This window comes from Anoplopoma fimbria, chromosome 20 (assembly GCF_027596085.1).
Source record: "Anoplopoma fimbria isolate UVic2021 breed Golden Eagle Sablefish chromosome 20, Afim_UVic_2022, whole genome shotgun sequence".
Lineage (NCBI taxonomy): Eukaryota > Metazoa > Chordata > Actinopteri > Perciformes > Anoplopomatidae > Anoplopoma > Anoplopoma fimbria.
This window is the reverse complement of record NC_072468.1, coordinates 5,864,371-5,891,603: the sequence shown is the minus strand read 5'-3', so window position 1 is coordinate 5,891,603 and position 27,233 is coordinate 5,864,371. Positions and strand designations below refer to the sequence as shown.

Sequence of the window (27,233 nt, the reverse complement as noted above, 5' to 3'; positions counted from 1 at the left end):
AATTGTGATGGTGTAGTTGCTTTCAAAGAGTCTGTGTTTTGAAAAACAATGCTGGTGTTTAGGATGCAGGATGTGTTTAGATTACATAAAAACCTCTCCTTTTCTTGAGATTTATGGCTTGACATTATTTATTAGTGTTGTACCAGCAGTGCCATAAATCATTTAAATGTTAAAGTTGCGATCCTCTGCCAAAAAAGAAAAAAAAAAAGAGTAACCGTTCAAATATATATTTATTTCCATATTCCTGCATACAAACATTTTTTTTTTCTCCAAAAAATAAACTGTTAAAACAGGTGAATCAGTCAAAGTGCAGTCATAGCTGTGTCCACAAAGTGGTCAAAGAGTAGGTAAAGCTCAGTGATGATTGGATATAAAGCAACAGAAGGGCATCCTCAAGGTTGGCACACAATAAAAAAAAAGCAAGTACTTGTCTCTCGTCCAATCTGTATCGATCCCCATCACCTGAGTTGTACAGGAGCTCGTCAGGTACAAGTTCATTGGAGAGATTTTGCTCCTCTGTGCAAAGATTCATTAGATTAGAAAGATAATTATGGGCAATTAAATTCTGACTTCATCCCCAAATAATTAGACTGCAGGTGCAGCTCCGATGCAAATGTAGCCATCAAAACAAGTCACTTAACTCAACCCGGGGTTGAGTGTGTAAAAATCACATTTTTCTTAAAAGGAGGGAGGACATTTGCCACTTCAGTTTTCACTTCTTTCTGAAGCAAATCAACTTGTTGGATTTGTATTTTGACCCTCGTGATCTGCTTTGCTGATGCACTTGAGAGTGAAACAAGTGTCGCCACAGATTTCCGGGCTTTTCCTCTCATTTTGGAGGAAGAAATTGTAACTCCCTGTTATGATTGTGTTTTGTTTGCAGTGTGGCACAGTGCACCCAAGCCCACTGGGAAAAAGAAAAGAAAAAACTCTTGACAGGAGGGGGATAAATGCTCCCTCAAAAACACACAGGATTTAGTTTTTCACCGTGGAAAGTGTTCCATTTTCCATTGATCACCTCCTTGAAGCTAAAGCTCCACCAGGTGACCAGAGCATCCACTGTCAGTTGACAAAATGCTCTTCTTTGTTTTCATGTGCTGTGTTCAAGTGGTTGGCCAGCTCTTGCATCACAGCATCTTTGCCAATCTGATCGTTCCTCCTTTTCTCCATGATCACGTCCTCCAGGCTCTGAAACTCCAAGACGTGACTCTTCTTCTCTGAGAAGAGTAATTTCAACCTGTACGGCTGCTTTCCTATCCTTATCTCCCCTCCGATTTTAAACTCCCGTTTGCCAAAGCGGCACCAAGCGGCGAAGCACTCAGAGTTCCTCCAGTACAGCTCTCGGTCTCTTGACCCGACGTGGTCCAGGGCGTTGCGCACGATGACCTCCGGGGGCAGCGCACGGTACCGGTAGAGGCCGTTCACTATCCTGCCTTTTTTACCCTGGCTCACATCGGTGAGAAAGTTGTTCTTTATCTCAGCCCTGTGCATGTGGACCACCTGGAAGTCCCCCACGTACACGGCCCAGTGGGGATACTGCCCAGTGGCCAAAAACTCCAGCAGGTCTCCCGGTCGGCACTTGTTCAGGAGACTCTCCGCAGACTGCGTGGCGGACCCGGCGTTCATCTCGTAGGCGCACTCCTCTCGGTAGTAAACCGCGCACGCCAGCTCGTCCTCGGGGTCGAAGGGCTTCTCCTCGTGGTCAGTCCGGTGCTTGTCCGTCGAGAAGCGGTCCAGGTTGTCGTCCTGGTCGTCGTCGTCGTTGGAGAAGATATACGAGACGCCGATCCGCGGTCCCTCGTCGCCCGGGTCGAACCCATTCGGATCAGACGTCGGCACCTCTGCGTAATTTAAATGCGTTAGTTTCTCCACCTGGTTCCCCATAAAGGTGACAGGTGGATGGTGGATGGTGGGGTGATTAAGCTCAACACAGAAACAGGATCCACCTGTTCTTTGCGCACTCACTTCACCGGGGAGGAGAGAGACAGGTGCCGTGTCTGAACTAAATCCAAAGCAGTGAAGACTGGCACCAATAATCCATGTCCGGCTGTGTAAGTCCTCCAAAGGAAGCCCGACTGCGCCAACCTGGACATAAACAACCAAAGCATACATTTAAACAAATTCAGAATTCAGAGCACAAGCCAATCTATTGTGCGCAGTTTCTACATTCCCAACAGGTGTGTCAGGTCACACCTGTTGGCTCACAGTTTTCCACATACTACTCAGAGATAGAACTACTGCTGCTGGATTTACTTCTTCTTTTTACTCCACCTCAGCACTGTTTGAAATCACCTGCCACACTTCTGCTGTCATGTTAGTCTTTTCTCAGTTGTACTCTACAATTAGTCCGGTTTCTATTCTTCAGATCGGTCCACAGGGAACTCTCCGGACGGACTCACCTGCAGTTCGGCTCCGGGCAGCAGCTTTCTCACGCTCCTGTTGTCACATCGGTAAAACAAACAGGACTTCAGACTGCGCTGGCGGATGCTCCTTCCTGTGTGGCTGGCTGCTGCTGTGTGGCTGGCTGCTGCTGTGTGGCTGGCTCTGCTGTACAGCCTGTCTGTCTGTAGTATGAACCACAGCGTTGCAGCGAAACTCACCCAGGACCCAGTGACTGCTGGGAGGTGTTGTCATTTAAAGCGACAGTACGCCCTTTTTTTGACTTATTTACATATTTAGTCTTCACTTTTCTTAAAAAATAATAATAATAAAAAAATCGACTAACTAGGTGAGATTATTATAAGGTTTTTTTTAAGAGTAAAATGTTTTATTTAATATATTTCATCAATATATTTTAATACACGTTACAAGCTCAGTTATAGGCTACTATCGGATGGAAATACCACAAAAATATTTTTTTCATTGTAACCTATAATATGGAGATTTGGAAGGTTTTAGGGAAACATTAATTAAAAAAGAAAACGTAAGATTAGGTCACAACCAGTTCTCAGTACCGCACACACTGAAGTCCACATGTGATGTCAATACAGTGATTTATTAAAGGGGGAGAATAATCCCAAACATTCAAAAACATACACTATCGATCATACAGTGTATCTCAATTATACATCCCTGTCTTTCAATTAACAAAAGATGTTTTCATGCATTTCATTAAAAAGGTGTACAATAGGCATTTTATCCCGGGTACACTTGATCTGAGGTTTAAACAGTGGATACCGTATGGAATAACAGCAATATGCACAGTTATTAAAGATGGGAATGTTGTGAGTTTTCAGGAGCTTAAAGACAAGTATTTACTAAATAATCAAGACCACTTCAGATATCTGCAATTAAGGGACTTCTTTGACAGAGAAATAAAGCACAATATTAACTTGGATAAAAATGGAATAATCAGAACCGTAATTGGAGTTTACAACTCGAAGAAATACAGAATCATATCCACCTTATATCAACATTTGATGGACAGTTTAGGAAATACAACATCTTATGTAAAACTGAAATGGGAAAGAGAACTTGATGTGAATATTACAGCGGATGAATGGCTGTATATTTGGAGGACACAACAGTCCTCAACATCCTCGCGAACTTGGAGAGAACATTGTTGGAAGAATGTCATTAGATTCTTTATCACCCCCAAATCAAGAGCAAATATCTGTCTATTGCTCAACCATGTTGGAGGAAATGTGGGGCAGTAAATGTAGATCATTCTCATGTATTTTGGTTATGTCCTAAAATTGTACAGTTTTGGGGAAATGTCCATATGGTTATTGTCAAAATTCTGGGATATGATATACCCAAGTCATGTATGCTGCTTTACTTTGGTAATATGACCGGAGATATTGTGCTAAGAGAAGACAGGTATCTGCTGAAAATCTTGTTAGCAGCTTGTAAGAAGGCTATCACGAAGAGATGGTACAAGGAAGAACCACCATCACAAGATGGTTGGCTGTTAATTGTGAAGGAAATATATGATATGGAACTGTTAACTCACAGGATAAGATCCCAAGAGGAGCGATGTCACGAGAACTGGGAGAAATGGACAATGTTTACATCTCAACGATAAGACAGGATAAAAAACCCTGAATATATCTCAAGACTTATAATACTTTTGAAGGAACAGAGCGATCCGGAGCCCTTTTGTTTTTGTTTTGTTTGCCTTTCCTACCCTTTTGTATGTATGTGATCTACCTATGATGGAAAAAGCAACAAAAATAAAGTGTTAAAAAAAAAGAAAAGGTGTACAATAAACCAGACTCCTTTTGTGATGGGAGTGTCAAACTGTTTGGATTTATCTCCAGAAAGCTGTGGGGAGAAAAGCATGACACCTCAATCAAACCAGAACTTTGGAACACCAGTCTGATCTGAGCCCCGCTGTTCTCCTCCCTCTCCATCCACCTCTGCGCCAGGACTCCTGTGCCACAAAGTGAGACTATGTTCACTTCCTGCCAAAAAGGTAAAATCCTCCTTGGACAAGCCAGATATTGAGGCTTACATTGTTTCAGGCAGCAGTTACACATACATCCTAGAGCTTTTGAACAGATGAATGTGAATTCCAGATCAAACATAACCAGAAGAAAGCAAACATCTATGGGGAACTGATTGGTTGTGTTTTTTTCCTCAGTGCTGCATGTCTGTACAATATTGTGATTGAATTTCTGAGGATATTTACAGCTCTGCCTCCCTCCAAAGAAACAGCTTAATGGCTCTGCCTGTGATATGGTGAATGCAATGTGAATGCTTGTTTGCGCGCACTCTCCACAAATTGAACTGTTGTTGTTAAATTACCTGTGACTTCACATGTTGTGCAGTAAACACGATTATCTTTGCAGAATGGTAATTCAAAATGAAGTAGAGTGGAGAAATGAATGAGTCGACACTCGAGATCATTTGTTGCCAGTTAATATCTTCATGGGCTAAATGCTCTTAGTGCTACGTGACGCACTCTTTAGAGGGGAAGAGCAATTAAGAGAATTTTGAAAATGCCTGATGCAAGGTTATTAAAAGATTAGCTTCACCTAGTTTCATCTCAACAGAGTCTTTGTTTGTTTCTCTTTGGAACAAAGACCCTTTACAAGAACCGGGAGCAGGCAGAAAGGGAGAGATTTAATCACATAAGTGCAAAGTGCATTCCCGCAGATGTTTGAGAATGTTTTGTTTATGGCCCATTCAAATAACTGATTTATGAAGAAATTGATAAAGCTCAACTAATTTAGTTTTTACTTCAGTTAGAAGAAACCGTGTTATTTTGATAAGGAGGATTACAAGTCACATTAAGATTTCATTTCATTTAATGTGCATACAGGTAAAACGCTCAATGACCTGGAGAAAGACTAGAATGAGCACTTCTTGGATTTAGAGTTGCCAGTAGGGGTCACAACTCCACTAATAATCATCCAGTTTACCTGGAGCTGAGAATTTATAATCTAGAGATGAAACATGTATTTCTTAACAGATATCCTGTGTCATCATGCACACACTGCTCTCTTGTGGTTCTCTCAACTCACTGCATAGTGTTAAGATATTACAAAAAATATCTACAGTCACTCCCAATTACAAACACAAGCTTGGCAGTATTCATTTATGAAATGGTCTGCAGCTTTTATTTACATACAACAAGAGTACAAAAAATGCTCCAGTTGAAACACAAAAAACTCACTTATTGAATTCTAATTCAATGGACAGCAGAGTTTTCCTAAGGTATAAATCTCAAAAATACTGCCAACAACATACTCCTTCTTAAAATACAAATAATTCCCTTGGCACAGGTTTTATTATAAATGATTCCACCGATAGAAATGTAAAACAGTACTACGTGCGGTTGCTGTGTCTCTTCTGGCTCTGGATCTTTCTCCTCAGCATCTGGTCAGGTATCAGATCTGACTGTTTCACGTCTGTGGTCATACAGCCCACCACAGGACAGCTAGAGGGCAGACAAAGACTGTTTAAAGGCTGTCTAAACACACAAATAGAATATGCAAATTCGCACAAATGTGAGCAGGCGCGAGTTAAAAACATCTCTGCATTGATACTGACAGGCATTTCAGGGAGAATGAGGATAAAGTGTGGTTACAGCTACAAGACCATTTCATCAGTCATACACCTAATCACAATACTGCCCCTTTGGGTATTGCTGCTATAATTGTGCATGAAAGGTGTGTACAGTGACCACAGTCAGGACTCAAGATAATAAGCACGTGTCTTTGACAACAACATAAGCCGTTCCTTTAGCAGCCACATTTAAATTCATCCCAACATCAAAGCAGTATAATAAAGACAATGTTAATTAAGGCAGACTGCTGGTCCCACGCCAGCACGCCAAGTTGTTTACTGTTGCAAAACCTGACTCAACTTTCTAACAGTCTTCCAAGGGAGCATGTCTTACCGGCATTTCTTTTTCTGGCTTTGTTTTGTTTTGATCAGGCTCAGTATGGCTCCTTCATCATAGTGGTGGTTACATTTCTTATTCTTCATCGGGTTCACCATTTCCACCTTGAATACAGATAAACAGCAGTGTTATCAAATGAAACCAACACAGACCCAAAACGTAATTCAGCTGCTAAAACATTAAATCAAAAGTGGCTTTATATGTTTTGCTGACACTGAAACTAATACGTTATTGTTCAGAAATCAGGAACTGTTGTGATAAGATGGAAATGTTTTAATACAAGAAAAAGCATTCAACTTGAATATGTAAATTGGTAACATAAGACATTAGCATGCTAGAGTAGTCTACCTGTGTGAGTGGGCAGGTGAAGTTGACTTGGGTCTGTGTAACAGCGATGTCTTCATCAAGCTCTTCCGTGTTCTCCGCTGACTCTTGGTTGGCTGAAAACACAACATGCAGACAGTGAGCTCCCAAATGTCCAATCACAGTAATAAGTGATGTACTGGATCGATGACAAGACGGCAGGACATTATACAGCGAGAAGGACATGGATTTGGCTGAAACCATATTTATGGAATACAGCAACAAGTAGCACACATAGCCTTAAGACATTACACCAACAGATGTACGTATGTATGTAAGACATGCACACAAAAAAAATCCCACCTGCCCACAAAGGTACACGGAGATCCAACAAACCCACCCACACATAAAGCAATCTCCCCATTTTAAGCCCATGAATATTGTTCACAACATACAGTGTACACTTCCAGGCGATGATGCAATGACCAGCTAAGAGAGAAAAATATAAGCTTAATAAAGTATCCCTCTGTGGGAAAACGAGGTGATTTTGCATGCATTCAGTGAACAAAAATTATGGTTATGGGTTAAGGTTTCACAGAATACAATAGAAGATGTTGACTGTATATCAAAATTATCTCATATAATAATCCACCACTGCAAAGTAGGATTTCTACCACAATGCAACTATTGGGAATGAGTCAGACTGGGGGAATAACATTGGTACAGAGCACCTAAACATATGGCCTTGTCTTAGTTTGGCTACGTTTTTAATAAGGGGTATAATAAGGACAACAATTAAAAAGCAGCAAATAACAGCTACAGGGTGACAGGCAGTTAATGTGTTTGTTTACTGTTTGTTAAGTTAATTAAACAACAGTAAACAAAAACAGTTGTTTGTTTTAAATTCAGCTAATTATTCTAAAAAAAAAAAGGACACATCCCAAGATTTCTCTCTCTGCTTGGCTGAGAAGCCCTCCTGCAAGCACAGCTATGATCCTGAATACATTGCGTTAAATTAAATTCTGATTATTTCTCCTATCTTTCTAGGCCTTACCTTGGTTGAGAGAATTCTTGATGCTGTCCTTGAAGGCGACTACTTTCTGGTGATTCTGCAGCTCGGCGTCAGAGAGCCGGGCTATTCTCTCTGTGAACTGCTCCTTGACTTTGGCAGACAGGCTGAACATGGCCTCAGGCTGCTGTGTGTTAACCTACAGAAATGGAAATAGATTAGGCCGCTTCCTTGACCTTTACAATTAGTCAACTTCAGTGTTTTCCCTGACATTTAAAACCAACACCTTGACATTAAGACTTGCCACTCAAAAAAATCTGAGTGGACACAGTTTAGCAAGAGCTCAATGACCTTCCACAGAACCCCTCATCTTTATGCACTTTTGGTACATCCAAGCCCTAATCCCAGTAGTGCATCTTGAAGCTAACCCGTTCATTAAGTATAAGTGGGAAAGGATGTTTTCCACTTATGTGATAAGACCAGGCCAGGTTTCTCTCACCTCTGATGTGACTTGTTGCACAATGTCAACAAAGTAGTTAATTTCTGTGTCCAGTTTAGCACACTCCAGAATCATGGCCTCCATCTCTTTGACGCCTGGATTCCCCTCTTCATCTGTAACATAACAGCACACAGAGTGATGGACGTATTCAGATCGTTCACTTAAGTAAAAGTAGTAATACCACGCTATAAACATACGACATGCATGTAAAAGTCTTGCATCGAACATATTTATGTATAAAAAGTGAAGTATTAGCAACGGATGTGTCAAAAGTACAAGTATTCATCGTTCAGATAGTCCCTTCAAGTCTATTATAACCCTTTCATGCAGAGAGGTCACTACAGTGGACAGCTATTCAAATGTTGTTTTCTTGTATATGCATGGGTTTTGATGGCATAGTTGCACATCAGCCACTACAGTGAGCGCTATTGTAGTGGCTGATGTGCAACTATGCCATCAAAACCCATGCATATACAAGAAAACAACATTTGAATAGCTGTCCACTGTGGTGACCTCTCTGCATGAAAGGGTTAATATGACAGGATAATTATCATTCATGTATTAACATGTAAGCAGCACTTAATGTTGTAGCTGGTTAAGGTAGAGCTAATTCAAACTAAGTATTATTGTTTAGTTGTTTAATCTATACTAATGCATCAAATCTTATAAACCTATCATGGACTTTGTTTGTAAATGATATAGCTTTTAAGTATAGTGACATGTTGTGGAGTAACGTCAATAATAAATTGTAACGTGACCCAAGTACTGTAACGTAAGATACTTTTCACTTCCACTACTAGAATTACACTTATTCAATCAAAATAAATGATATTTGATTGTTTGTATCTCACCCTGTGCCTCCGCCAGGTCCATAGCCACGTCTGTCACTATGTCCATTCCTGTCCCGATGTCCACCTGACAGGACTTCAGACTGGACAGAGTCCCATGCACGGCGCTGAGAGACATCACATGAGTGTCTAACGTGTCCACTGACTCCACAGACAAACAGAAAGTGACCCAAGGTTAAGCTAAGCTACGTTAGCCTAGCCTGCTAACGTTTACGTCGTGGCCCCTGGTCTGCTCAGCCCAGCTAGCTGATTGACGAGTTACTTCCTGTATGAGCGTGAAGTGGCAGTGTCTCTACCGGTGTCAGCTTGTTGTACTAATGTTATTAAGAAGATATCCCAATGTGAAATGCATTACATTAAAACAAGCAAATCGCCCGCGAAAAACTACAACTGTAACTAAAGTAAATGTTCGACTTCCAGGTTTGTTTTTGTTCTTTTCAAAATAAAAGCCTTGACCAAAATAATCCACTTATACACACACGTGGACAAAATTGTTGGAACCCTTCCGTTAAAGAAAGAAAAACCCACAATGGTCACTGAAATAACTTGAAACTGACAAAAGTAATAATAAATAAAAATGTACTGAAAATTAACTAATGAAAATCAGACATTGCTTTTGAATTGTGGTTCAACAGAATCATTTTAAAAAACAAACTAATGAAAATGGCCTGGACAAAAATGATGGTACCCTTAACTTAATATTTTGTTGCACAAGCTTTTGAGGCAATCACTGCAATCAAGCGACTTCTGTAACTCTCAATGAGACTTCTGCACCTGTCAACAGGTATTTTGGCCCACTCCTCGTGAGCAAACTGCTCAAGCTGTCTCAGGTTTGAAGGGTGCCTTCTCCAGACTGCATGTTTCAGCTCCTTCCACAGATGTTCAATAGGATTTAGATCAGGGCTCATAGAAGGCCACTTCAGAATAGTCCAATGATTTGCGCTTAGCCATTCTTGGGTGTTTTTAGCTGTGTGTTTTGGGTCATTATCCTGTTGGAGGACCCATGACCTGCGACTGAGACCAAGCTTTCTGACACTGGGCAGCACATTTCGTTCCAGAATGCCTTGATAGTCTTGAGATTTCATTGTACCCTGCACAGATTCAAGACACCCTGTGCCAGATGTAGCAAAGCAGCCCCAGAACATAACTGAGCCTCCTCCATGTTCCACAGTAGGTACAATGTTATTTTCTTTGTATGCTTCATTTTTGCGTCTGTGAACATAGAGCTGATGTGACTTGCCAAAAAGCTCCAGTTTTGTCTCATCTGTCCAAAGGACATTCTCCCAGAAGCTTTGTGGCTTGGCAATATGCATTTTGTCAAATTCCAGTCTCGCTTTTTTATGATTTGCTTTCAACAGTGGTGTCCTCCTCGGTCGTCTTCCATGAAGTCCACTTTGGCTCAAACAGCGACGGATGGTGCGATCTGACACTGATGGACCTTGACCTTGGAGTTCACCTCTAATCTCTTTGGAAGTTGTTCTGGGCTCTTTGGTTACCATTCATATTATCCGTCTCTTCATTTTGTCATCAATTTTCCTCTTGCGGCCACGTCCAGGGAGGTTGGCTACAGTCCCGTGGACCTTAAACTTCTGAATAATATGTGAAACTGTAGTCACAGGAACATCAAGCTGCTTGGAGATGGTCTTATAGCCTTTACCTTTAACATGCTTGTCTATAATTTTCTTTCTAATCTCCTGAGACAACTCTCTCCTTAGCTTTCTGTGGTCCATGTTCTGTGTGGTACAAACCATGATACCAAACAGCACAGTGACTACTTTTCACCCTTTAAATAGGCAGACTGACTGATTACAAGTTTGAAGACACCTGTGATGCCAATTAGAGGACACACCTTAGTTTAACATGTCCCTATGGTCAAATTATTTTCAATCTTTTCTAGGGGTACCATCATTTTTGTCCAGGCCATTTTCATTAGTTTGTTTTTTAAAATGATTCTGTTGAACCACAATTCAAAAGCAATGTCTGATTTTTATTAGTTAATTTTCAATATTTTTTTATTTATTATTACTTTAGTCAGTTTCAAGTTATTTCAGTGACCATTGTGGGTTTTTCTTTCTTTAACGGAAGGGTACCAACAATTTTGTCCACGTGTGTAGCTGAAGAGAAACAACACAAGTTATTATGAACAATCTTATTTATTACTGAATTTCATTTATAAATGGCACGAAGTGATTATACATAAAATAGGCAAATATGCTATTAAAATTTTCTATCTATGTACAATCTATTATTAGTGCATTAAGACATAAATGGTCAATGAAATGTGTAAGTAAACAATTCAATAGGCTTTTTTCATGGTAGACATTGAAGCACAGTCAGTAAATAATACAATGAATTAAGATTTAACACCATTTTGCTGATTAAGTTTCATGGTCTTGGTATTGTGCTCACTGTCAAACTGTCATGGCTTACTCGGACACTTGAAGCTATCGTTAATGTTATTAGTAACACATCTATGCTTTTCCTAACGTGACAAGTCAAAATGTCTGCAGTGAAGAATCCTATGGCAACAAAAGGATAATGGTGCATGATGAAGTGGTTCATCCAGATCTTCACAGTATTGTTCTGAACTCATCAAAAATGAAACTTGGCACATGGGCTTCGGCCACCTATACAGAAAATAAGGAGAAATACACGTTACTATCCCACAGGATGTAAAAAGGCAAGAGATTGGGTTCAAAACATGTCTATAGTCTTATTCAGGGCATGGTTCTGTATGATGAACTATTTCTCACAGCTTAAAAGGTGTAAAATATTTTACATAATGCAGTTGCTAAACATATATGGTTAGAATCATCAGAAATCAAAGCTTCACCCAGTTTATGTTATTTGGTTTAATTTACCACATTTTGACAACCTTACTAGAAGCAATACTAAGGTCAAAGTTGGCCTACCTTGCGTGACAGTTTTGTGTACTTCACATAGTCTTCCAGGAACATCAGAGCTCCCACCACATCAGAAGGCATGTCAGGGATCTTCTGACTACGATTGGGACAGATGCAAACTCAAACGTGAGTCCATAAAGCCATAACAGGATAGATTTCACAAAAGTATTCGGATCAAGCTAACAAAAAAACGAAACAATATCTTATTTAAAACTTCACAAAAATAATTGTAGTCTTGTTTAGTTGTTTAGTTACCTTGTGCACTGCTCCATGATAGAGCGGATGAACTGACCAATGAGAGCCAAGAACTGATGTGTGTATCTTGAGTGAAACTGCTTTAGCAGGGTGAGCATGCCGAGCACTAGCGGAGGCCAGTCAACCGGATCTGTGGCTTTCCTGCAAGTCATTCCTGGGAAAACACAAGACATCAGTCGTGTGGTCATTTACATGTAGATGCAGTCATTGGTACCAAGTCTGGCATACGGACTGTAAATCAACATCATTTATCACTTTTATACTAAGAATCCGGTGTGCTCACAATCCTTAAACCATCGTAGTCCAAGTAATGGCTTCCTTTATTTCCCAGAGTAATGCTCTAAGTACAGTAAGTAGCATACTCAAATAAAAACTACATTCAAACTGTAAGAGATGCCTGTTATACCATGTGGGCACACTGGTTTGACCTGTTGCAATAAAAATGGTTCAACTTCATAACTCGTCAACCACAGTACGATAAATGGTGTAATATAGTAAACTGAAACTTACCTTGGTTTTTGTTGTACTGAAGTTTAGGCAGCTGAGCGATAATAAATAGGAAGTTGATGATGGGGAAGTACGGTAGGCGCTTTGTAGTGATGTAAATCTGTGGGAAACACGAATGGAAGAGAAATTGTCAGTGTTGCATTAACCGCAGAAAAACAGACAGAGAGTGCAGACGACACGCTTCAGTTTGTGGTGCTTTCTGAAGAACAATTATTATTTCTCAAACATTAATGAACATTGCTTGGGAATCAACACTCATTGTCTTCAGACCTTGTTGAGTGGGTTGTGAATGCCGGCAGCCTCCAGGTGGGCAGTGATATCATACAGAAGAGTGTTGTCCTCTTTGGGGTAGGGCAGCGATGGATCCTGGTAGTGAGCCTCAATGTCGGCCAGAAGAGACCTGGCAAGGGCACAATCAGAGTTAACATATGATCGATGAATTAAGGAGTGTATTTATCAACTAGTACTTGGGCTTTTAAATTTCAATAAGGAACAGTCACATCACATATTATTTTCTTAAATCAAACCGTCATTGATTTACTACTAGTACTTGGCGAATACATGGTAATAATAAAGTGGTGAGACTTGACTGACTTGTTGAGGTTTTCCAGGGCAGCAGCCAGGTGTTTGGAGTCAAACTTGCAGGAGAAGTTCAGCTCGTTAGCAATCTGCTGTCTGAGAATTTGCATCTGACCAACCTACAACAAACGCCATTTATTCAACATGAATTGATACAGCATTGTGTCTTTATTGGCATTAACAGATGGCAGAAGTAGTGGCATGAAAATACAGGATGAATATCTAAGTTAGAGTAATCAATCATTTCTATTTACACTATTAGGGAATATGATGGACCAGTACCTTCATGATGGCCTCCAGGTATGCACCCCAGATCTTCTGGGTTCTGGCCGCAGCGTTAGCGTACACTTTGCTTGCATTACCTGTTGCACAAAGAACAAACTAATTAATTCTCCTCAAGGAATAAAAAGATGCTGGCAGGTTGAAGGATTTCCTAAACTATACCTACCCACAATACCCTGGATTGGGTTGACAGCACCCAGCATGGCTTTGAAAACATCCACCACAGCTTTGTCCTTCAGGATTGTCCTCTGAATCAATATCAGGAAGTTCTGATGGGAGAAACACGTTGCTAACGGTGCAAATATATTCAGGTATGCATTGAAGAAAGCCCTTACAGACCTCGATTCATTATTTCTTTTGTCACTAATAAGAGCCTTTGGGTAGCTTTGTAGCACAGCCTAAAACCTTTTTTTATATGCTAATTACCTGAAGTTCCTTGACAATCATGAAGCAGAGCAGGCGGTCTAGTCCATTGAGGCCAAATGTTCCCAGAGTGTTCTGGATCTCAGAGAACAGCCTGTTGTTTGTAACCTCGTGGTGGCTCCTCAGGTCGTACCAGGTGTTCATCTGGTCGATGTAGCACGTTACCCTATAGAAAGGACCAATGTTTGTTAGGGAGCTTAGGAAGACTGCAAGATTCAGTATCTACAGACATGACCAAATCTATGCCTAATCATCTAAAGCTCAGTTGTTCTGAAAAAGAAAAGCACATCATGTGTTTTCAATTACTCTTTTATTTCAGGTCCACACAAACACCTGTACGACGTTATCTCTTTTGTAAGGCGTCACTAGTGAGGCAACATGTCGTGCAACAGCAGCATAAATACATCTCTGAACAGCGGAGTGGGTTAAATAACTTGCCAGCGGGACTTTTTATACGTTAGCACATAAATGTACAATTACCCCTTTTTATTTATTTGAGTAGACATACTTGGGATCCGTGATGCGGAGGATCTCTCTGCAGAGACGGCCGATGAAGGTGGCAGACTCATCCACAGAGGGAAACTTTGGGATAGGGATGTGGGTGGACTGGTGTACACTTTGCCAGTCCTGGATCTGAGAGAGCAAGGAAAGAACCAATGCATCAACTCCCTTCACTGATGAATAAACAAACAACGAGAACATTTCTTATTGATTGTTGGTGCAATGCTCAGGGACGTGACCAGAAACCGCAAAAAGCAAGCTACTGTGTTGAGCCTGACCTTGGCCCTGAGGAAGCTGTTGCATTCCTGTTCAACGTTGTAGTTGATGATACGGGACACCTCCTCCTGCCATATTTTAAGGCCGTAAATGCTGACGTAGTCCTGGATATACTCAAACGACCTGTAGAACCCATCCATGGTGGCCGCCATGTCTTTCAACTTGGGCATCAGCTCACTAGACTGAGAGAGTGGAAGATTCTTGTTTAGTCTCATCGTTTTCATTTCTTACTGCTAAAACGCAGGAAAAAAAGGGTAGGGCACTGTAAACCAAAATCAAAACTTATTCAGCAACCAACAAATAGCAGATCTGAAGTCTGACCTTAGCTCTGGGGTTGAAGATCAATCCTTTGTGTAGAGCATAAGCTACCCTCTTCACCAGCTCCTTCCTGATGCCATCCTCCAGAAGCTGCTTGGGATCCACCTAAAGCATCACAGTGTGTTTGTGAAGAAGGATCAACCACAATACTTCTTTTTTAACTGCACTCGGGCTGATGTGCCTGCCTGCATGTTGTAACGAAAACTAAATGTCTTTTAATATTCCGTTATAGTTCTCAAAGTAATAAACCATGTCCAAATAACTGTATCCATCATCTACCTTAATGATCCCAACCAGAGTTGTCTTCATCATCAGGATCCCCTCAGTGAAAATGGAGATGTCATGGGTGAGCTTAGCCACCTGTAATTACATGAAGCAGAGGGATGTTTCGGCACACAAATAATAGAGAGAATCCAGGGAATCTCCAAATCAATCACTCAAAGTATTAATTAAGCTAGAGTAAGTAGGTAAGAATGTTCTACATCAATGTGTATAAAGAGAATCAAATGACCACCAGATACTGTACATGAACAGCATAAATAGAAATGAATTCTGAACACCACTCCAGGAGCTACATGCTATTGTGAAGTGAACAGTTGTTTTACTTCATAGCGAGCCCCGAGCTGGGAGTAGTCCTTTAGCTTGTCCTTGTCTAGCCGTGTGGGCACCTCCATGATGTCATGGATCTGAAGCTTGATGATCTTGGCCAGAGAGGTGAACATGCTCTCCGGGATGATCTGCAGCACCTGGACCAAAGAAGATAAAAATACCTAAACGAAACACCAACATGAATCTTATACTTTATACCTTTGAGGGTTTTGTTTTTAGGACAGAAGAGTCAAGATTAGTGTTCAAAAGCAGATGGTGAACACTGCTGTAGATGAAAAATCTTGTGTACAGCTAGTAGGAGCCAATCCTCGAGCATAAAGTAATGTGGTTGATGAAACCAGAAGGTAATAGCATCGACATACACTAAAAACCTGTTTTGGGGGTAGATTTGCAAAACAGATGGTTGTAGAAAACATTAATCATGACTGCAGGTGTTTCTGCAGCCACCACAATCATTTACAGCATGCAGAGCTCATTTGTTAAAGTCGTGAAACCATTTCGAAACAGTGTTCATTCGTGATTGCCACAGGAAATGTCAAAGACTGACATCCTCTTAGCTATTAACCTGAAGACGCAAGAGCTACCTTTGTAATATCACAGGTGGCAACGAGACCTTATTTTACTGTACCTTTCTGACATAAGCCACCAACTCTCCAGAGTAGAACTGTGAAACACTCAGCAGGTCAGCGCTGTTGGCCTGGTTGATCCGCAGCAATGGAAGGTCCAATGCAGATGCCAGCTGCTCCCACACACACACACACGCACACACACACACACACACACACACACACGCACACACACAAAAGCGTTATTTTAACATCACAGGTAGCTCTTCTCCAAATCAAAGCAAAGTTTTGGGCATAATTTAAGTTGTTATTCTTTTGTCTTTGTGTGAGCATGCGACACGAGCCTGACCTTCAGAAATGTAGCTCTCAGTTTGGTGACCATGGACGGGTTGACTCTGATGCTCTCCTGCATAATCAATGTGAAGCTGCAAAAACCAAACATAAGCCAGTAAGAAAACCTGGTGAATTTTTCAGTGGTTCATATAAAAAGATAAGCAGACTGTCTCATTGTCTTTGACTGACAATGTGAAAGACACATATGTCACTATCTTTATGTTGTTGAGGAGCTTTTAACTGAACCGTGTGTTATCAAAGAATCATTTTCTGTTTATTCAGGTTTGCATTACCATCTTCGTCTAACCAGTATTTTTGCTTTAATGATTATCAGTTAGTTCTTACCTGTCAATTATCTGCCATGCGTAGGACAGGTCTCCAACTATCTGCATAGTAATGAGGACTTCTTCTTTGATATTTATGGTGCGGATCATTTGGTGCAGAAACTTCCTGGTGTCAGCCAGGAACTGACAGACCTGAAGGTTTGACTCCAACTGGTGGAACTCCTGGACCTGAAGACCAAACAAACAACATTGCAGTCACATGTCTGTATCCAAGGGTTAGAGGCGGTCGCCTGGCAATCTAATTTTCTCGATGTTTAAAGAAATATTTCTTCATTGGCGTCCATTCAATGTCTGGCTCGTGAGTCCAATTTGGTGCGTTGGTGGTTATTGTGTAAACAGTTTTTATTGGCCGTATAAATAAACATAATCCAGTGTTTGCAATTTTTGTGAAGAACATATTTGTTCCATTTCTTATTTCACAAGGAATGAGGGCATTACAATCCACCGTGCCAATAGTCCAATTCTATTATGTATGTCTCTATTTCTATGCATTTCATAGCAATTCATTTCGTCTCTTTTCTCTGCTACCATTTGCTTACATTGTTATTGGATCCACTTATTAGCAATATGCATTCATTTTAGGCTAAGACTACTTTATCGCAGACTAATTCTGATATAAAGTACCAACATTTTTCAAATAATTTTTATCAAATTCAAATTATAGGGTCAAAAGACTTTAATATAATTTTAGCAAATCAAATCTCGATGATCAGCACTGTCATTCTCATGTTAAAATGTAAAGCCAGGGTGAAATGTCTTCATCTTGCTCACCTCAACGAGAGCCTGTATGAGCTGAACCGTCTTCCTCCCGGCAGCTGTGGAGTCCTCATAGTTCAAAGACTCAATCTGCTTTGAGATTTCTCTGAACCAGGCCTGCAAGTTCTCTGTGAGGAGTAATACAGGTGTGTGGAGCAAGACGAGAAAGAATTTTATCAGTATTTTTCACAAGTGGTGGTTAAGAAAAATGGGTCTCTACTAGAGCGAGAGTCGCAACAACCAGAGTTTGACTGATGTAAATTTAATCCACCTCTCCCTGCATGCGTGTCCTTGATGCATTTTCCCCCACTACGTTTCCCTGCCTCAACATTTTTCTCTGAAAAGCTTCAAGCTTAAACTCATCTAAGCATTTGTGTTCCAACACTGAAATAATCCATGACATTGAAAGCATGAAACGCAGCATGGCTGAGGTTCTTTTAGTCGGTACCACTTCTTTGCTGGGTGTGTAATCCTTTCACCATATCCATCCTAACAGTGGAACTCACCATTTTTCTCCACCCTGGTAAGAGGTTTGACGCCAGAGAAGACTTCGGCCAGCTCAGTCATTCTTTCTGACCCCTCCTTCTTAAAGCTCTCCCATTTGATCTGCTTCTCTGTCAGCATCTGCTTGAACATCTGGAAGAGGGACAGCACAGACGCTCAGTCGATGTGGAGGGATTAGTCAGATGAGATGTGTAATGAGAACATTAAATTTGTGTCCTCTCCTAATGATAGGCTGGCTAGCCATATGTTGTCTATGCTAATAGACCACAGCGGGGACACACCTAACGAGAAACACAGTTGGCTGGATCACTGGAATTATTCTGGTGTTAATTTCACACTTTCACTCTGGCTAGAAAAAGAGCAGAACTCAGTATGTTTGACAGCAGCTTGAAGGCACAATGTGTAGAATTTGTGGTTGCGGTTTATAACAAAACATTCAAAGTGAAAGTCAACCCCAAATTCTCTCTCATTTAGGAACGTGTTTTGTCCCCCTGGCGTTTTAGCTACTTCCTTTATTTTGGCGCTGTGTCCTTCATTTTCCATAGCTTTCTCTTGGATGCGTGCTTACGATTTGGCACCCGGTCACTACGTATTTATGGACGTTGAAAGTGGTTTCATTGTTTATTAGGAAAATCCTACTCATTGTGCCTTAAACAACCCTGTGTCCACCCTCCTTTGTTTAACATCTTCCATGATATTAATGACAATTTGCTCTCAAACCCTTATTTCTCCATGTTTTCCCAGTCCTCATTCACGTTGAAGAGACGCTCACCTCTTTGAATATGAACTCAAACTGAGCAGTGTCCAGCAGCAGCTGGAACAGGATCTTGACGTTGTACTTGGAGTCGTTTAGAACTTGGTCTTTGATCTGACGCAGGCGCTTGTTGTTTAGGTCATAGGCTGTAAGAAAATATCTTATTTTAGTACACTGCAAATTTAAGACCTTTTTTATGAACATCAGATAATGCCGCAAATTTGGAAATCTGGAACAAAGTTATATATGAACTTTCCAGTTCTCACCAACTAGAAAAGGTCAAAAGTGAAATTCAGGCTGCGTAAGGGGAATAAAACGTCAATTTCTTACGATATATTTTACTCCTGGCTCCAAAAAATCTGCCCGACACTCTCACCTGACTCTGCTGAGTGCAACATCAGCCAGCGGATAGCGACATTGCAGTCCTTCAGACAGTTGAGTAGTTTGGGAATGTTATCCAGGATGATCTCCTCCCTGAGGAAACCTTCTTTAAGCAGCTGCTGGACTTGAGGCCTCAGGCTCTCCATGCTAGCTGCATATCGAGAGGCCTAAACACACAGTGAAGGTGGAGAGACATGGTTAAAAGTATCTTTCATCTTGGATGCTAGAAAGATCTTTCATTCACTCCCACATGAGGCCTTTAGGAAGAATGGCAATGTCTGAAAATGACTCACTAAACAAGGACTATTTGTTTGCCTCCTCTTGCTAAGAGTGCAGGGTTCTTCATGACTATGATGCATCTTTGTTTGAGCCCTTGCATTAATCTAAGCTCATACATTCGCTGACTTTCCACAAACTTTTCAAGTCAAGCCTAAAAAACGTCTTTCTAAAGTCACTGATTTGATTAATACCCTAGTGTTTCAATTTCAATTCTGCAGTCGCACTGGATGACTTGCAAATTCTGTAGACACAGTTATCAGTACCTGGTGAAGGACTGTAAATTGGCAGTGCTGAGGACTGTGTGACTTTGAGGCCAATTCACTTTTTTAATACCTGCTCTTTGATGTTGGCAGAGTCAAGGGTGTAGTTGAGAGCAGTCTTGGCAGCTTTGTATGGTTCCCAGGCCTCCACCAGGTTCACTGTGATCCCCATGTAGATACTGATAACCTGCAGACACACGACACAAACACTTCAGTACAACTATCTCAATAAAAAAATGAATCGAGCAAGATAGAAAAGCCAAAACACACCACAGTACACACCACAGTACACGGCCTAATTCATTTGTTTACATTCAGCTCTCATCTACTGGCATGATTATTGGTGCAGATTAGGCAGTGTACAATCCTACCATGTACCAAATGTCTTACCCAGTTGTCAGGGAAGTACTTGTCCACTATCTCCCTCATCTTGGCCTGCTGGGTGTGCAGTATGGAGGGGCTGAAGTAGAGGCAGACATAGAGCATGGCTGCCTGGTTAGCCAGCGCTGTGCTACGATGCTCTGGTAGAGGGTACGCAGACACCTGATGGGCAGGAAGGGAAATGTGCTTTTAGGTCTAGCCCAGGACATTTCACACAATCTATACACACTAAAGTTGTAACAGTCTCATAAAATCTATAACAGGGGAACTTAATAAAAAATGTACCTACATTTTAAATAAAATGAACATTTTGGTTTATCAAAAGTTGAAAATGATGTTCGGCCAAATGTTTCTCACTTGGTTGTAAATGTCGTCCGAGCGCAGCCTCCCGATGACCATGCTAATAAATGTGGAACTGATGGGAACTCTCTGGAAGTAGCTCTCTGGGTAGTTGGCCGGCCGTTTGGCTCCAGGCTGACTGGAGTAGCCGGTACTCCGCAGGAGCTTGCAGATGTCATCCAGGTTTGAGTCGGCTGATGAGCGAGCAGCGCTGAAGAAAATAAAAAACGGGAGAGAATTTAAAGACGTAGTCAAGTGAGGACAAAAGTTGCATGCTTTTTCTTGTTGTCACTGGTAAAGCATGATGTCATAATTGAATAATTTGCCATAATGAACTAAAGGGATCAATTCAGTTAAATTCTGTGTGTATCTTCTGCACACCTGGCATTGCGGTTAATGTAATTGACGAAATGAAATTTTCATATCAAGTATGAACATGTAGCACTACAATATTAAAGATATTAAAGATAATGTCTGAAAATAGTGCGAAAGGAGTAAAGAAAATATCACATTTCACAGACATAAAGAGTTGATATTGTAACTGCAAGAGATGAACAGAGATCAGGTACACCAACTATAGTGTTCAGTCTGTCTTTTTTAAGCAAATCCACATATGATTCACGGAATTTGACTCAACTTTGCTATGAGCGAGCTCGCCGGCAGACAAGTGAATTGAGCCCATTGAGTGTGTGAGTCAGAGAGACAATGTCGTGAATATGTGTGTGTGGGCGTGTGAGTCATAAGCGCACCTGTATCTATAGTAGGAAACAAGCATCCTCTCTCTGACCTCCCCTTCAATCTTTTGATCAATAACCAGCAACATGACTCCATAAAGGTAGAGAGCCTCACACTGGGTGGAGAAAAAAAACATACATTTAGAATGTGTTAGCTTGTTCCTGTAATGTTCAAAAAATGTAAACTAATTTGCATTTGTGTTACTTACTAAAAGCTGTTTTCCATCCTCATTTAGAAGCACAGTCTCCAGAGTCTGCTGAATATAGACACCCTCATGTAGGTCATCCAAATATCTGTAGAGAGGAAAAAATGATATAATAACATCTTGTATTATAGTCTTCATGTTGTTTTGTGATTTAAAAAAAAGATGAGGAAGAGGGAGGGGTGTGAATCAAGGTCGAGCACTGTTTTATTGTTGTTTATTTCAATGGGACAGCTCAAAACATTATTGCTCTTAAACTGACTGAACTGAATGTGAACTGGAAAAAAAGAACGTAAATAGCCTGGTCCTGCCTTACCTGTTAAGATCCACTATATATTTGTGGACACTCTCGAAAGCCAGATAGAACCTGGACAGAATCTCAATGTTGTTCTCTCTAAACTCTTCATCCAGGTCTTGAAGCTCAGGTTTGGCTTCCAGCTTCCCCTCGTAATACTCTTGATTCTGAAGAAGAAACAACATCTTGAAAAAAGAAAACTACAAACAGCTCCTAACAAAAGGGGACATGGTTGAACAGTTTTTCCAACAATAAAAACATTATTCTCATAAATCATGCACAGAGCTAAAATGTTAGTTTAGTTACGTTGTCACTTCAGCACTTGTATATAACAATTTGGCCCAAGAGGTGAGACTATAGTTAAGGCCCAAAAATGCCTGCCTCGATCAAATCCATACCTTTAAGTAGCTGAAGTCACAAATAATGTCTCCATATTTCTGCTGGTCGCTCTTGTCCTTGAGCCTGAACACTGCAGGGATGAAGTCAGAGAGGCGCAAGAGCTCGGCAATGATGGCGTTCCCTCTAGAAACTATCCTGAGGAGGGCCTGGCCGCACAGGTTGTTCTCCGCCAGGAAGTCCACCATGGCGTCTGGAGGAAGAGGAGGAGGATGATGATGCACAAAAAAGCCACACCTTGACCCTGTGTGTGGCAGCAGACTGACTACTTGAATACTCCAGCTGAAAAAAAAAAGGAAATGCAGGGATGTTTGAAAACAACAGGTAGTTCAATTCAACACCTTTTGATGCTGGGTTTTTCTTTTTCAACTGGACGAACTAGTTTCATCAGCCCTGCTGAAGTGTCGTTGAGCAAGAGAATGAATGCCTGGCATCATTAAGACTGATGGGGGTTCAAATGCAAAGATCATTTCCCCAAGAAGTTCAGGCAATAGCTTATTACATTACTATTACCTTTTACTAAGCAAATGTTAAGTAATATCACAGTACTTTTCATTAAAATTGAAGCATTGATATGACTTTAATGCAGTCATTTTGATACATGTTAACGTTAATCTATAATGTCTGTGTTTGTAACATTTAATACGCGAAGCTTTAACAATTCACAGGTTTCTTGAAGACACGTCGAAACACATTGAGAATACACGTGTAGCCTTTTAATAGACATGTTGTTTGGTTTAAAGGAAGAATAGGAGGAGTGCAGTCACTATATGGGCATGCTAACGTTAGCATAGCCTGCTAGCTACGTTGATTAACCTTTAATGCTGCAGACGACACTATATGATAAATATGCAAACATACCGTGGTAAACAGACCTTTTCTTTTAACAGTGAAGTGATTTCATTTCAATAGCCAGATGTTTAACAGTAACTAGACTGCTGTAAAAAGACTTGCCTCTTTAGATCTCCTCTTCCCTGTTTACTTCCTCATGACCAACCACATGACTCTGCCGCTGGGTGTGTTTGATTTTCTTCACACAGCGCGCCGGAGGAGAGCGGTGTGTGTGACCCTCGCGTTGACTTCCACTACCAAAAGTACATTTTCTGTATTTTAAAAATCATTGTTTTGCTCCCCATCTTTATTAAACTTTTATAAAACACCATATACAGATAAACAGTTTGAAATGTTTTACAGTGATGCTACATGCCAATGTAAATCAAATATATTTATATCAGCTAAGTCTAAAAAAACTCTTTGAATTCAACTCCTCAAACACAAAAGTGGTCAGCTGAGTTTAGTGGGTATTTCTTCACTGGGCACCTGAGTCATAAAACTCAGCCAGGAGTACATGTTTCTCTAGATGGCGACAGAGATCCACTATACCATCAGTTTATCCATCTCACTGCTGCCTCACTACACTGAGTGTGGTGTACTGTGATTTCTGGCTCCACAGGGATGCAGTGATTTACAGAGGTCGAGGAGTGAGAATAAGCCTGAACTGAAATCAAACCAACCTACTGTGGAAAACCATAGAGATAAATCCAAGGCTAGGAAACATAACATCCTGTAGCCTTCAGTCCACAAATAGAGAACACTTTATTGTCTTGGAGGCCTCGGAAGGGACATTTGTGTCACTTAAAAAGCAAGCAACTCATTATTCATCATCATTTATACAATGAAAATCAATTTGGCTGGGGAAATAATGAACCTTGCTTGTAAATACTGGAGTCTACCACCAACAGTGTCTGACAGGGCTGAAAACACCCACAGCCAACATGTGGTCAACGTTGATGAATAAGCATAAGCCCTCATGTTTCCTTCAATTTCTGATTGAATTGGACTTTTATTGCCAATATGTCTAGAATGCTGGCAGGCGCTTTTCTTTAAGCAGTGTGAGCCAGAGGTTAATAACAGTCATATGGAGAGAGCTGTTTGTTTGACCTGCATGGCAGAGCGAGGTTTCATCTCCATCCTGAACCAGTTGATGCCTCGGTGTGTCGTAATAGATTGTCAGTCCTCATCATTCAAAGTTCATGTGGTAAACATCTTCTGATGCAACACTGCTGCATAGTTTTAATTGGATTTTATCTTTGATATGCAAATTATTCGCTGCTTCGGGGCATTTTTTTTATCAGATTATCTTCATAACACTTTTACTTTATTCATGAGTGCAGAGTGGTGATTGACAGGGGGAGTCGACGTAACTGGGAGACGGAGGCTGTGACATATGGCAAGGTGAGCTAAGTTTAACGTCCTGAATAACGTGCTTCTTATCTGGCCGAGCCACTGGAGCACTATTATTCCAATGCATTTTATAGTGAGGATGAGGGAGAAAGACAGACAGGTGCAATTTAAATCCTCGCATCCTCATTGACCCGACTGTCCACAAACTACACACTGTGTCCCTGTGGCTGCTGGATTTATTACCCGTTTACCATCACACCAAGGTCACATTCTCAGCGGCACCTGGGTCAGCTATATGTGCTTACTGGGAAGCATCATGAAAGGTTTTCACTAATGAGGTCTTTCTTTATTAACCTTCTGGTGCCTTAGGGCTTTCTCCTCTTGTTATCCTGATTGGTCTTTGAAGAATCTCATTTGAGAATTGCTTTTATTGTGAAATTCTAGATTGTTTCCATGAACACAGCAACAGCGCAATCTTATCCCATAGTGTGAGACACTAAACGCACCTTGTGTTCATTTAGCCATCAACTAAAGAGTGACCAAATGACCCTCATGTCTCTAACCATTAAGAGCATTGACAGATCTCAGTTCTCACTCCCTGAGTAGCCTGGCGGTCATTCACTATTGGGAAGGGTACTTATTATTTGTCAATGAAACCCTCGAATTGGCTGACAAATGATGATTGCCTCTTAACTGTGAGTCTTTTAATGAGCCAACAAACACCCCTTTAGATAACATTTTCCAGAAAGACTGACTCTGAGGTTTATAAAAAGGACGCTGTTTCATTATTCAGCTGCTATAATTGGATGCATTAAAGTCCTGTGTGTGTGCATGTATGCTAAAGATGATGTGAATGCACAAACACAAGGGCGTCCATGTAGATGTGTGTGTGTATATGTGCATTAGCAAACGCACGCCTGCTTACATGTGTCCCCTCAGGCCCCGTGTGCCCTTTATTAGCAGCAAGTTGACTCCATTCAGCTTGGCTAGTGATTAAACCTTTTCATGGCGGGAACTTTCACACCGCTGTGAACTGTGTAAGGTGATTAAAGGCTGCTCAATTTGTAGTCCAGTCCCACTGCTATTCCTCCTCATTGATCTTTTTCAGGCCCTTGAAGTGAGAGCTGCACACAGCAGGCTCCTCTCATTGGAATAAGATGGGATACACACTCCACCTGTCTGTCTCCTGTCAGCGAATATTTCACAGACATGTATCAAATCTGATTACCGCTAAAATGAGCTGCCATGTATGGCTGGTATTTAATAACGTTTATGTGATTAACTTTGTTGCGTTTCTTTTGATATTGTTATATGAATTTAATTAAGCTTTTATGTTGATCAATATGCATGAATGCAGATCAAGCAACGCTCTATAAATTACGTGCTCAGGGTACTGACATTTATATGATGCATAACTCAAGAGGAACAAATGTTGTGGCCCCGCATGTTTTTCGTTTTAACAAAGAGCCTAGAACCTCATTATGCTAAATGTTAAAAACAGCATGCAAACATGCTTATGATGACAATGACAATAATGTTAAGCAAGTGCATGACGTTCTTAATTTTAGTATATATTGGTTAGCATGCCAACATTTTCTAATTAGCAAGAAGCTGATGAGAATGTCACTAGTTTTGCAGGTATCTGGTCAAAAACATCCTTGTAAATGTCATGTCAATCCACCTGACAGCTACTGGGACATTTCAGTCCCGACTAAAGAGGTGGAGAGACCGACATTGCCAAGTTATTTAGATTTTAAAGCCCTTTAAGCTAAATTTGTTATTTTGGCCCATATAAATTAAACTCACTTGTCTTGACATTATATAAGAATGTTTCCACTTTCAATTTCCACCCCAGAATACACGGCTAAAACACAAATACAACGCTTTCACACATTGCAGAGAGAGGCGTAAAGGCCAGGAGAAGAGTTATTACATCACAGATGCGAGATGCCAAAACACTTCCCACAAGCAGTTTCCAGTCTAACAAGTGGTTTCAGGACAAATAGCGAAGACTGATTGTGGTAATGTTCTGATATCAGATTTGATCAAGCAGCAGATGTATTTTTATTGCAAGTCATTACTGCTGCCATACCTATTAGCATACAAATGGTTTCTGGGCCTATGGAGACCCAAAAGTTATTGCATGTGTAATTGAACCAGATCTCTGCTCTGTGATTGAGATGTTCCAACACACACACACACACACACACACACACACACACACACACACACACACTCGTTGCCATGCACACAAGGTGGTGAGCATATTGTGGGTACGCACAAGTGGGCCTACACAAGTGCTTTTTTTCTATATAAGTACAGAGAAAGAAGAAAATGAAGAAAAATAGCAAAAGGAATATGATCAAGTCACTGATCAGCACAACACATTCATCTCCTGAAGACTGTTTGGACACAGTTTGGATTATAAATAACACACGAATGATGAAAACTGTCAATATTCTTTACATTAAACAACAGTAGATTGATAGATATCTCTGTCCCTTTTAGATATGATCCTTAAATCCACTGTAACAAACATGAGTCTAGAGGATTGTGAATGCAAATAATCAATATGTTAACAAAACTACTGGATGCAAATGAAAAAAGGAAATTAACAAAGGTTCTGTATCACTTTCTGCTCAAGGATGTCTTTCCATTCTTTCCATTACCAAGAGGGATTTAACAGGATCATAATAGGGTTGGATTTCATAGTGCTGCCACTCAATTTTATGTGACAGGTCCTTGAGACTGCAGCACATCACAGAAATGATTGCTGGGAACAGTAGCAGCCTTTCAAAATCCAATTGAGAATTCAAGAATTCATTGTGTTTCTCTTATGTCGAATTTGAATGTTGCCCAGAGAATT

At 40.7% G+C, this 27,233-nt stretch overlaps 3 protein-coding genes across 5 annotated transcripts; all 3 read right to left on the bottom strand.

The window, feature by feature from the left end:
* Positions 1 to 211: 211 nt before the first annotated feature.
* lratd2b (LRAT domain containing 2b) lies at positions 212 to 2,586 on the bottom strand. The gene is made up of 2 exons (XM_054622029.1): positions 2,400 to 2,586; positions 212 to 2,085 (listed from the first exon to the last, which is right to left on the bottom strand). Exon 2 carries the CDS (start codon positions 1,882 to 1,884, stop codon positions 1,063 to 1,065), a length of 822 nt encoding a protein of 273 aa, XP_054478004.1. The 5' UTR covers positions 1,885 to 2,085; positions 2,400 to 2,586; the 3' UTR covers positions 212 to 1,062.
* Positions 2,587 to 4,159: 1,573 nt separating this feature from the next.
* Positions 4,160 to 9,430, bottom strand: nsmce2 (NSE2 (MMS21) homolog, SMC5-SMC6 complex SUMO ligase). Its single transcript, XM_054621809.1, has 6 exons — positions 9,009 to 9,430; positions 8,158 to 8,270; positions 7,704 to 7,857; positions 6,695 to 6,786; positions 6,344 to 6,450; positions 4,160 to 5,881 (listed from the first exon to the last, which is right to left on the bottom strand). The coding sequence occupies exons 1-6, from the start codon at positions 9,121 to 9,123 to the stop codon at positions 5,770 to 5,772; spliced, it is 693 nt and encodes a 230-aa protein (XP_054477784.1). The 5' UTR covers positions 9,124 to 9,430; the 3' UTR covers positions 4,160 to 5,769.
* Positions 9,431 to 11,144: 1,714 nt separating this feature from the next.
* On the bottom strand, positions 11,145 to 23,255 carry washc5 (WASH complex subunit 5). 3 transcript variants are annotated; one of them, XM_054621348.1, is made up of 29 exons: positions 23,045 to 23,133; positions 22,186 to 22,465; positions 21,809 to 21,954; positions 21,499 to 21,583; positions 21,305 to 21,405; positions 20,574 to 20,766; positions 20,226 to 20,378; positions 19,909 to 20,022; positions 19,292 to 19,463; positions 18,934 to 19,061; positions 18,164 to 18,293; positions 17,673 to 17,785; positions 16,903 to 17,069; positions 16,574 to 16,649; positions 16,287 to 16,397; positions 15,655 to 15,795; positions 15,329 to 15,409; positions 15,053 to 15,154; positions 14,734 to 14,913; positions 14,463 to 14,587; positions 13,958 to 14,120; positions 13,698 to 13,800; positions 13,532 to 13,611; positions 13,265 to 13,368; positions 12,941 to 13,070; positions 12,674 to 12,770; positions 12,164 to 12,317; positions 11,918 to 12,005; positions 11,145 to 11,632 (listed from the first exon to the last, which is right to left on the bottom strand). In XM_054621348.1, the coding sequence occupies exons 2-29, from the start codon at positions 22,369 to 22,371 to the stop codon at positions 11,576 to 11,578; spliced, it is 3,480 nt and encodes a 1,159-aa protein (XP_054477323.1). In that variant the 5' UTR covers positions 22,372 to 22,465; positions 23,045 to 23,133; the 3' UTR covers positions 11,145 to 11,575. The 3 variants fall into 3 exon arrangements, with proteins under 3 accessions (XP_054477323.1, XP_054477324.1, XP_054477325.1); XM_054621349.1 differs by lacking the exon at positions 23,045 to 23,133 and adding an exon at positions 23,138 to 23,255 and having other exon boundaries at positions 11,151 to 11,632; positions 22,186 to 22,376; XM_054621350.1 differs by having other exon boundaries at positions 11,151 to 11,632; positions 22,186 to 22,376; positions 23,045 to 23,059.
* Between the last annotated feature and the right edge of the window lie 3,978 nt (positions 23,256 to 27,233).

Excerpts from the sequence above, each read along its gene's own strand:
- washc5 (XM_054621349.1), bottom strand. The coding sequence starts at position 22,371 with ATGGTGGACTTCCTGGCGGAGAACAACCTGTGCGGCCAGGCCCTCCTC. Across the intron at positions 18,294-18,933 it reads TTGAGTTCATATTCAAAGAG|ATGTTCAAGCAGATGCTGAC; the intron begins GTGAGCGTCTCT and ends TCCCTCTTCCAG. Across the intron at positions 13,612-13,697 it reads CCCAATCCAGGGTATTGTGG|GTAATGCAAGCAAAGTGTAC; the intron begins GTAGGTATAGTT and ends TTTGTGCAACAG.
- nsmce2 (XM_054621809.1), bottom strand. The coding sequence starts at position 9,123 with ATGTCTCTCAGCGCCGTGCATGGGACTCTGTCCAGTCTGAAGTCCTGT. Across the intron at positions 7,858-8,157 it reads TGCAACAAGTCACATCAGAG|GTTAACACACAGCAGCCTGA; the intron begins GTGAGAGAAACC and ends CCATTTCTGTAG. Across the intron at positions 5,882-6,343 it reads AGCCAGAAAAAGAAATGCCG|CTGTCCTGTGGTGGGCTGTA; the intron begins GTAAGACATGCT and ends TCTGCCCTCTAG.
- lratd2b (XM_054622029.1), bottom strand. The coding sequence starts at position 1,884 with ATGGGGAACCAGGTGGAGAAACTAACGCATTTAAATTACGCAGAGGTG.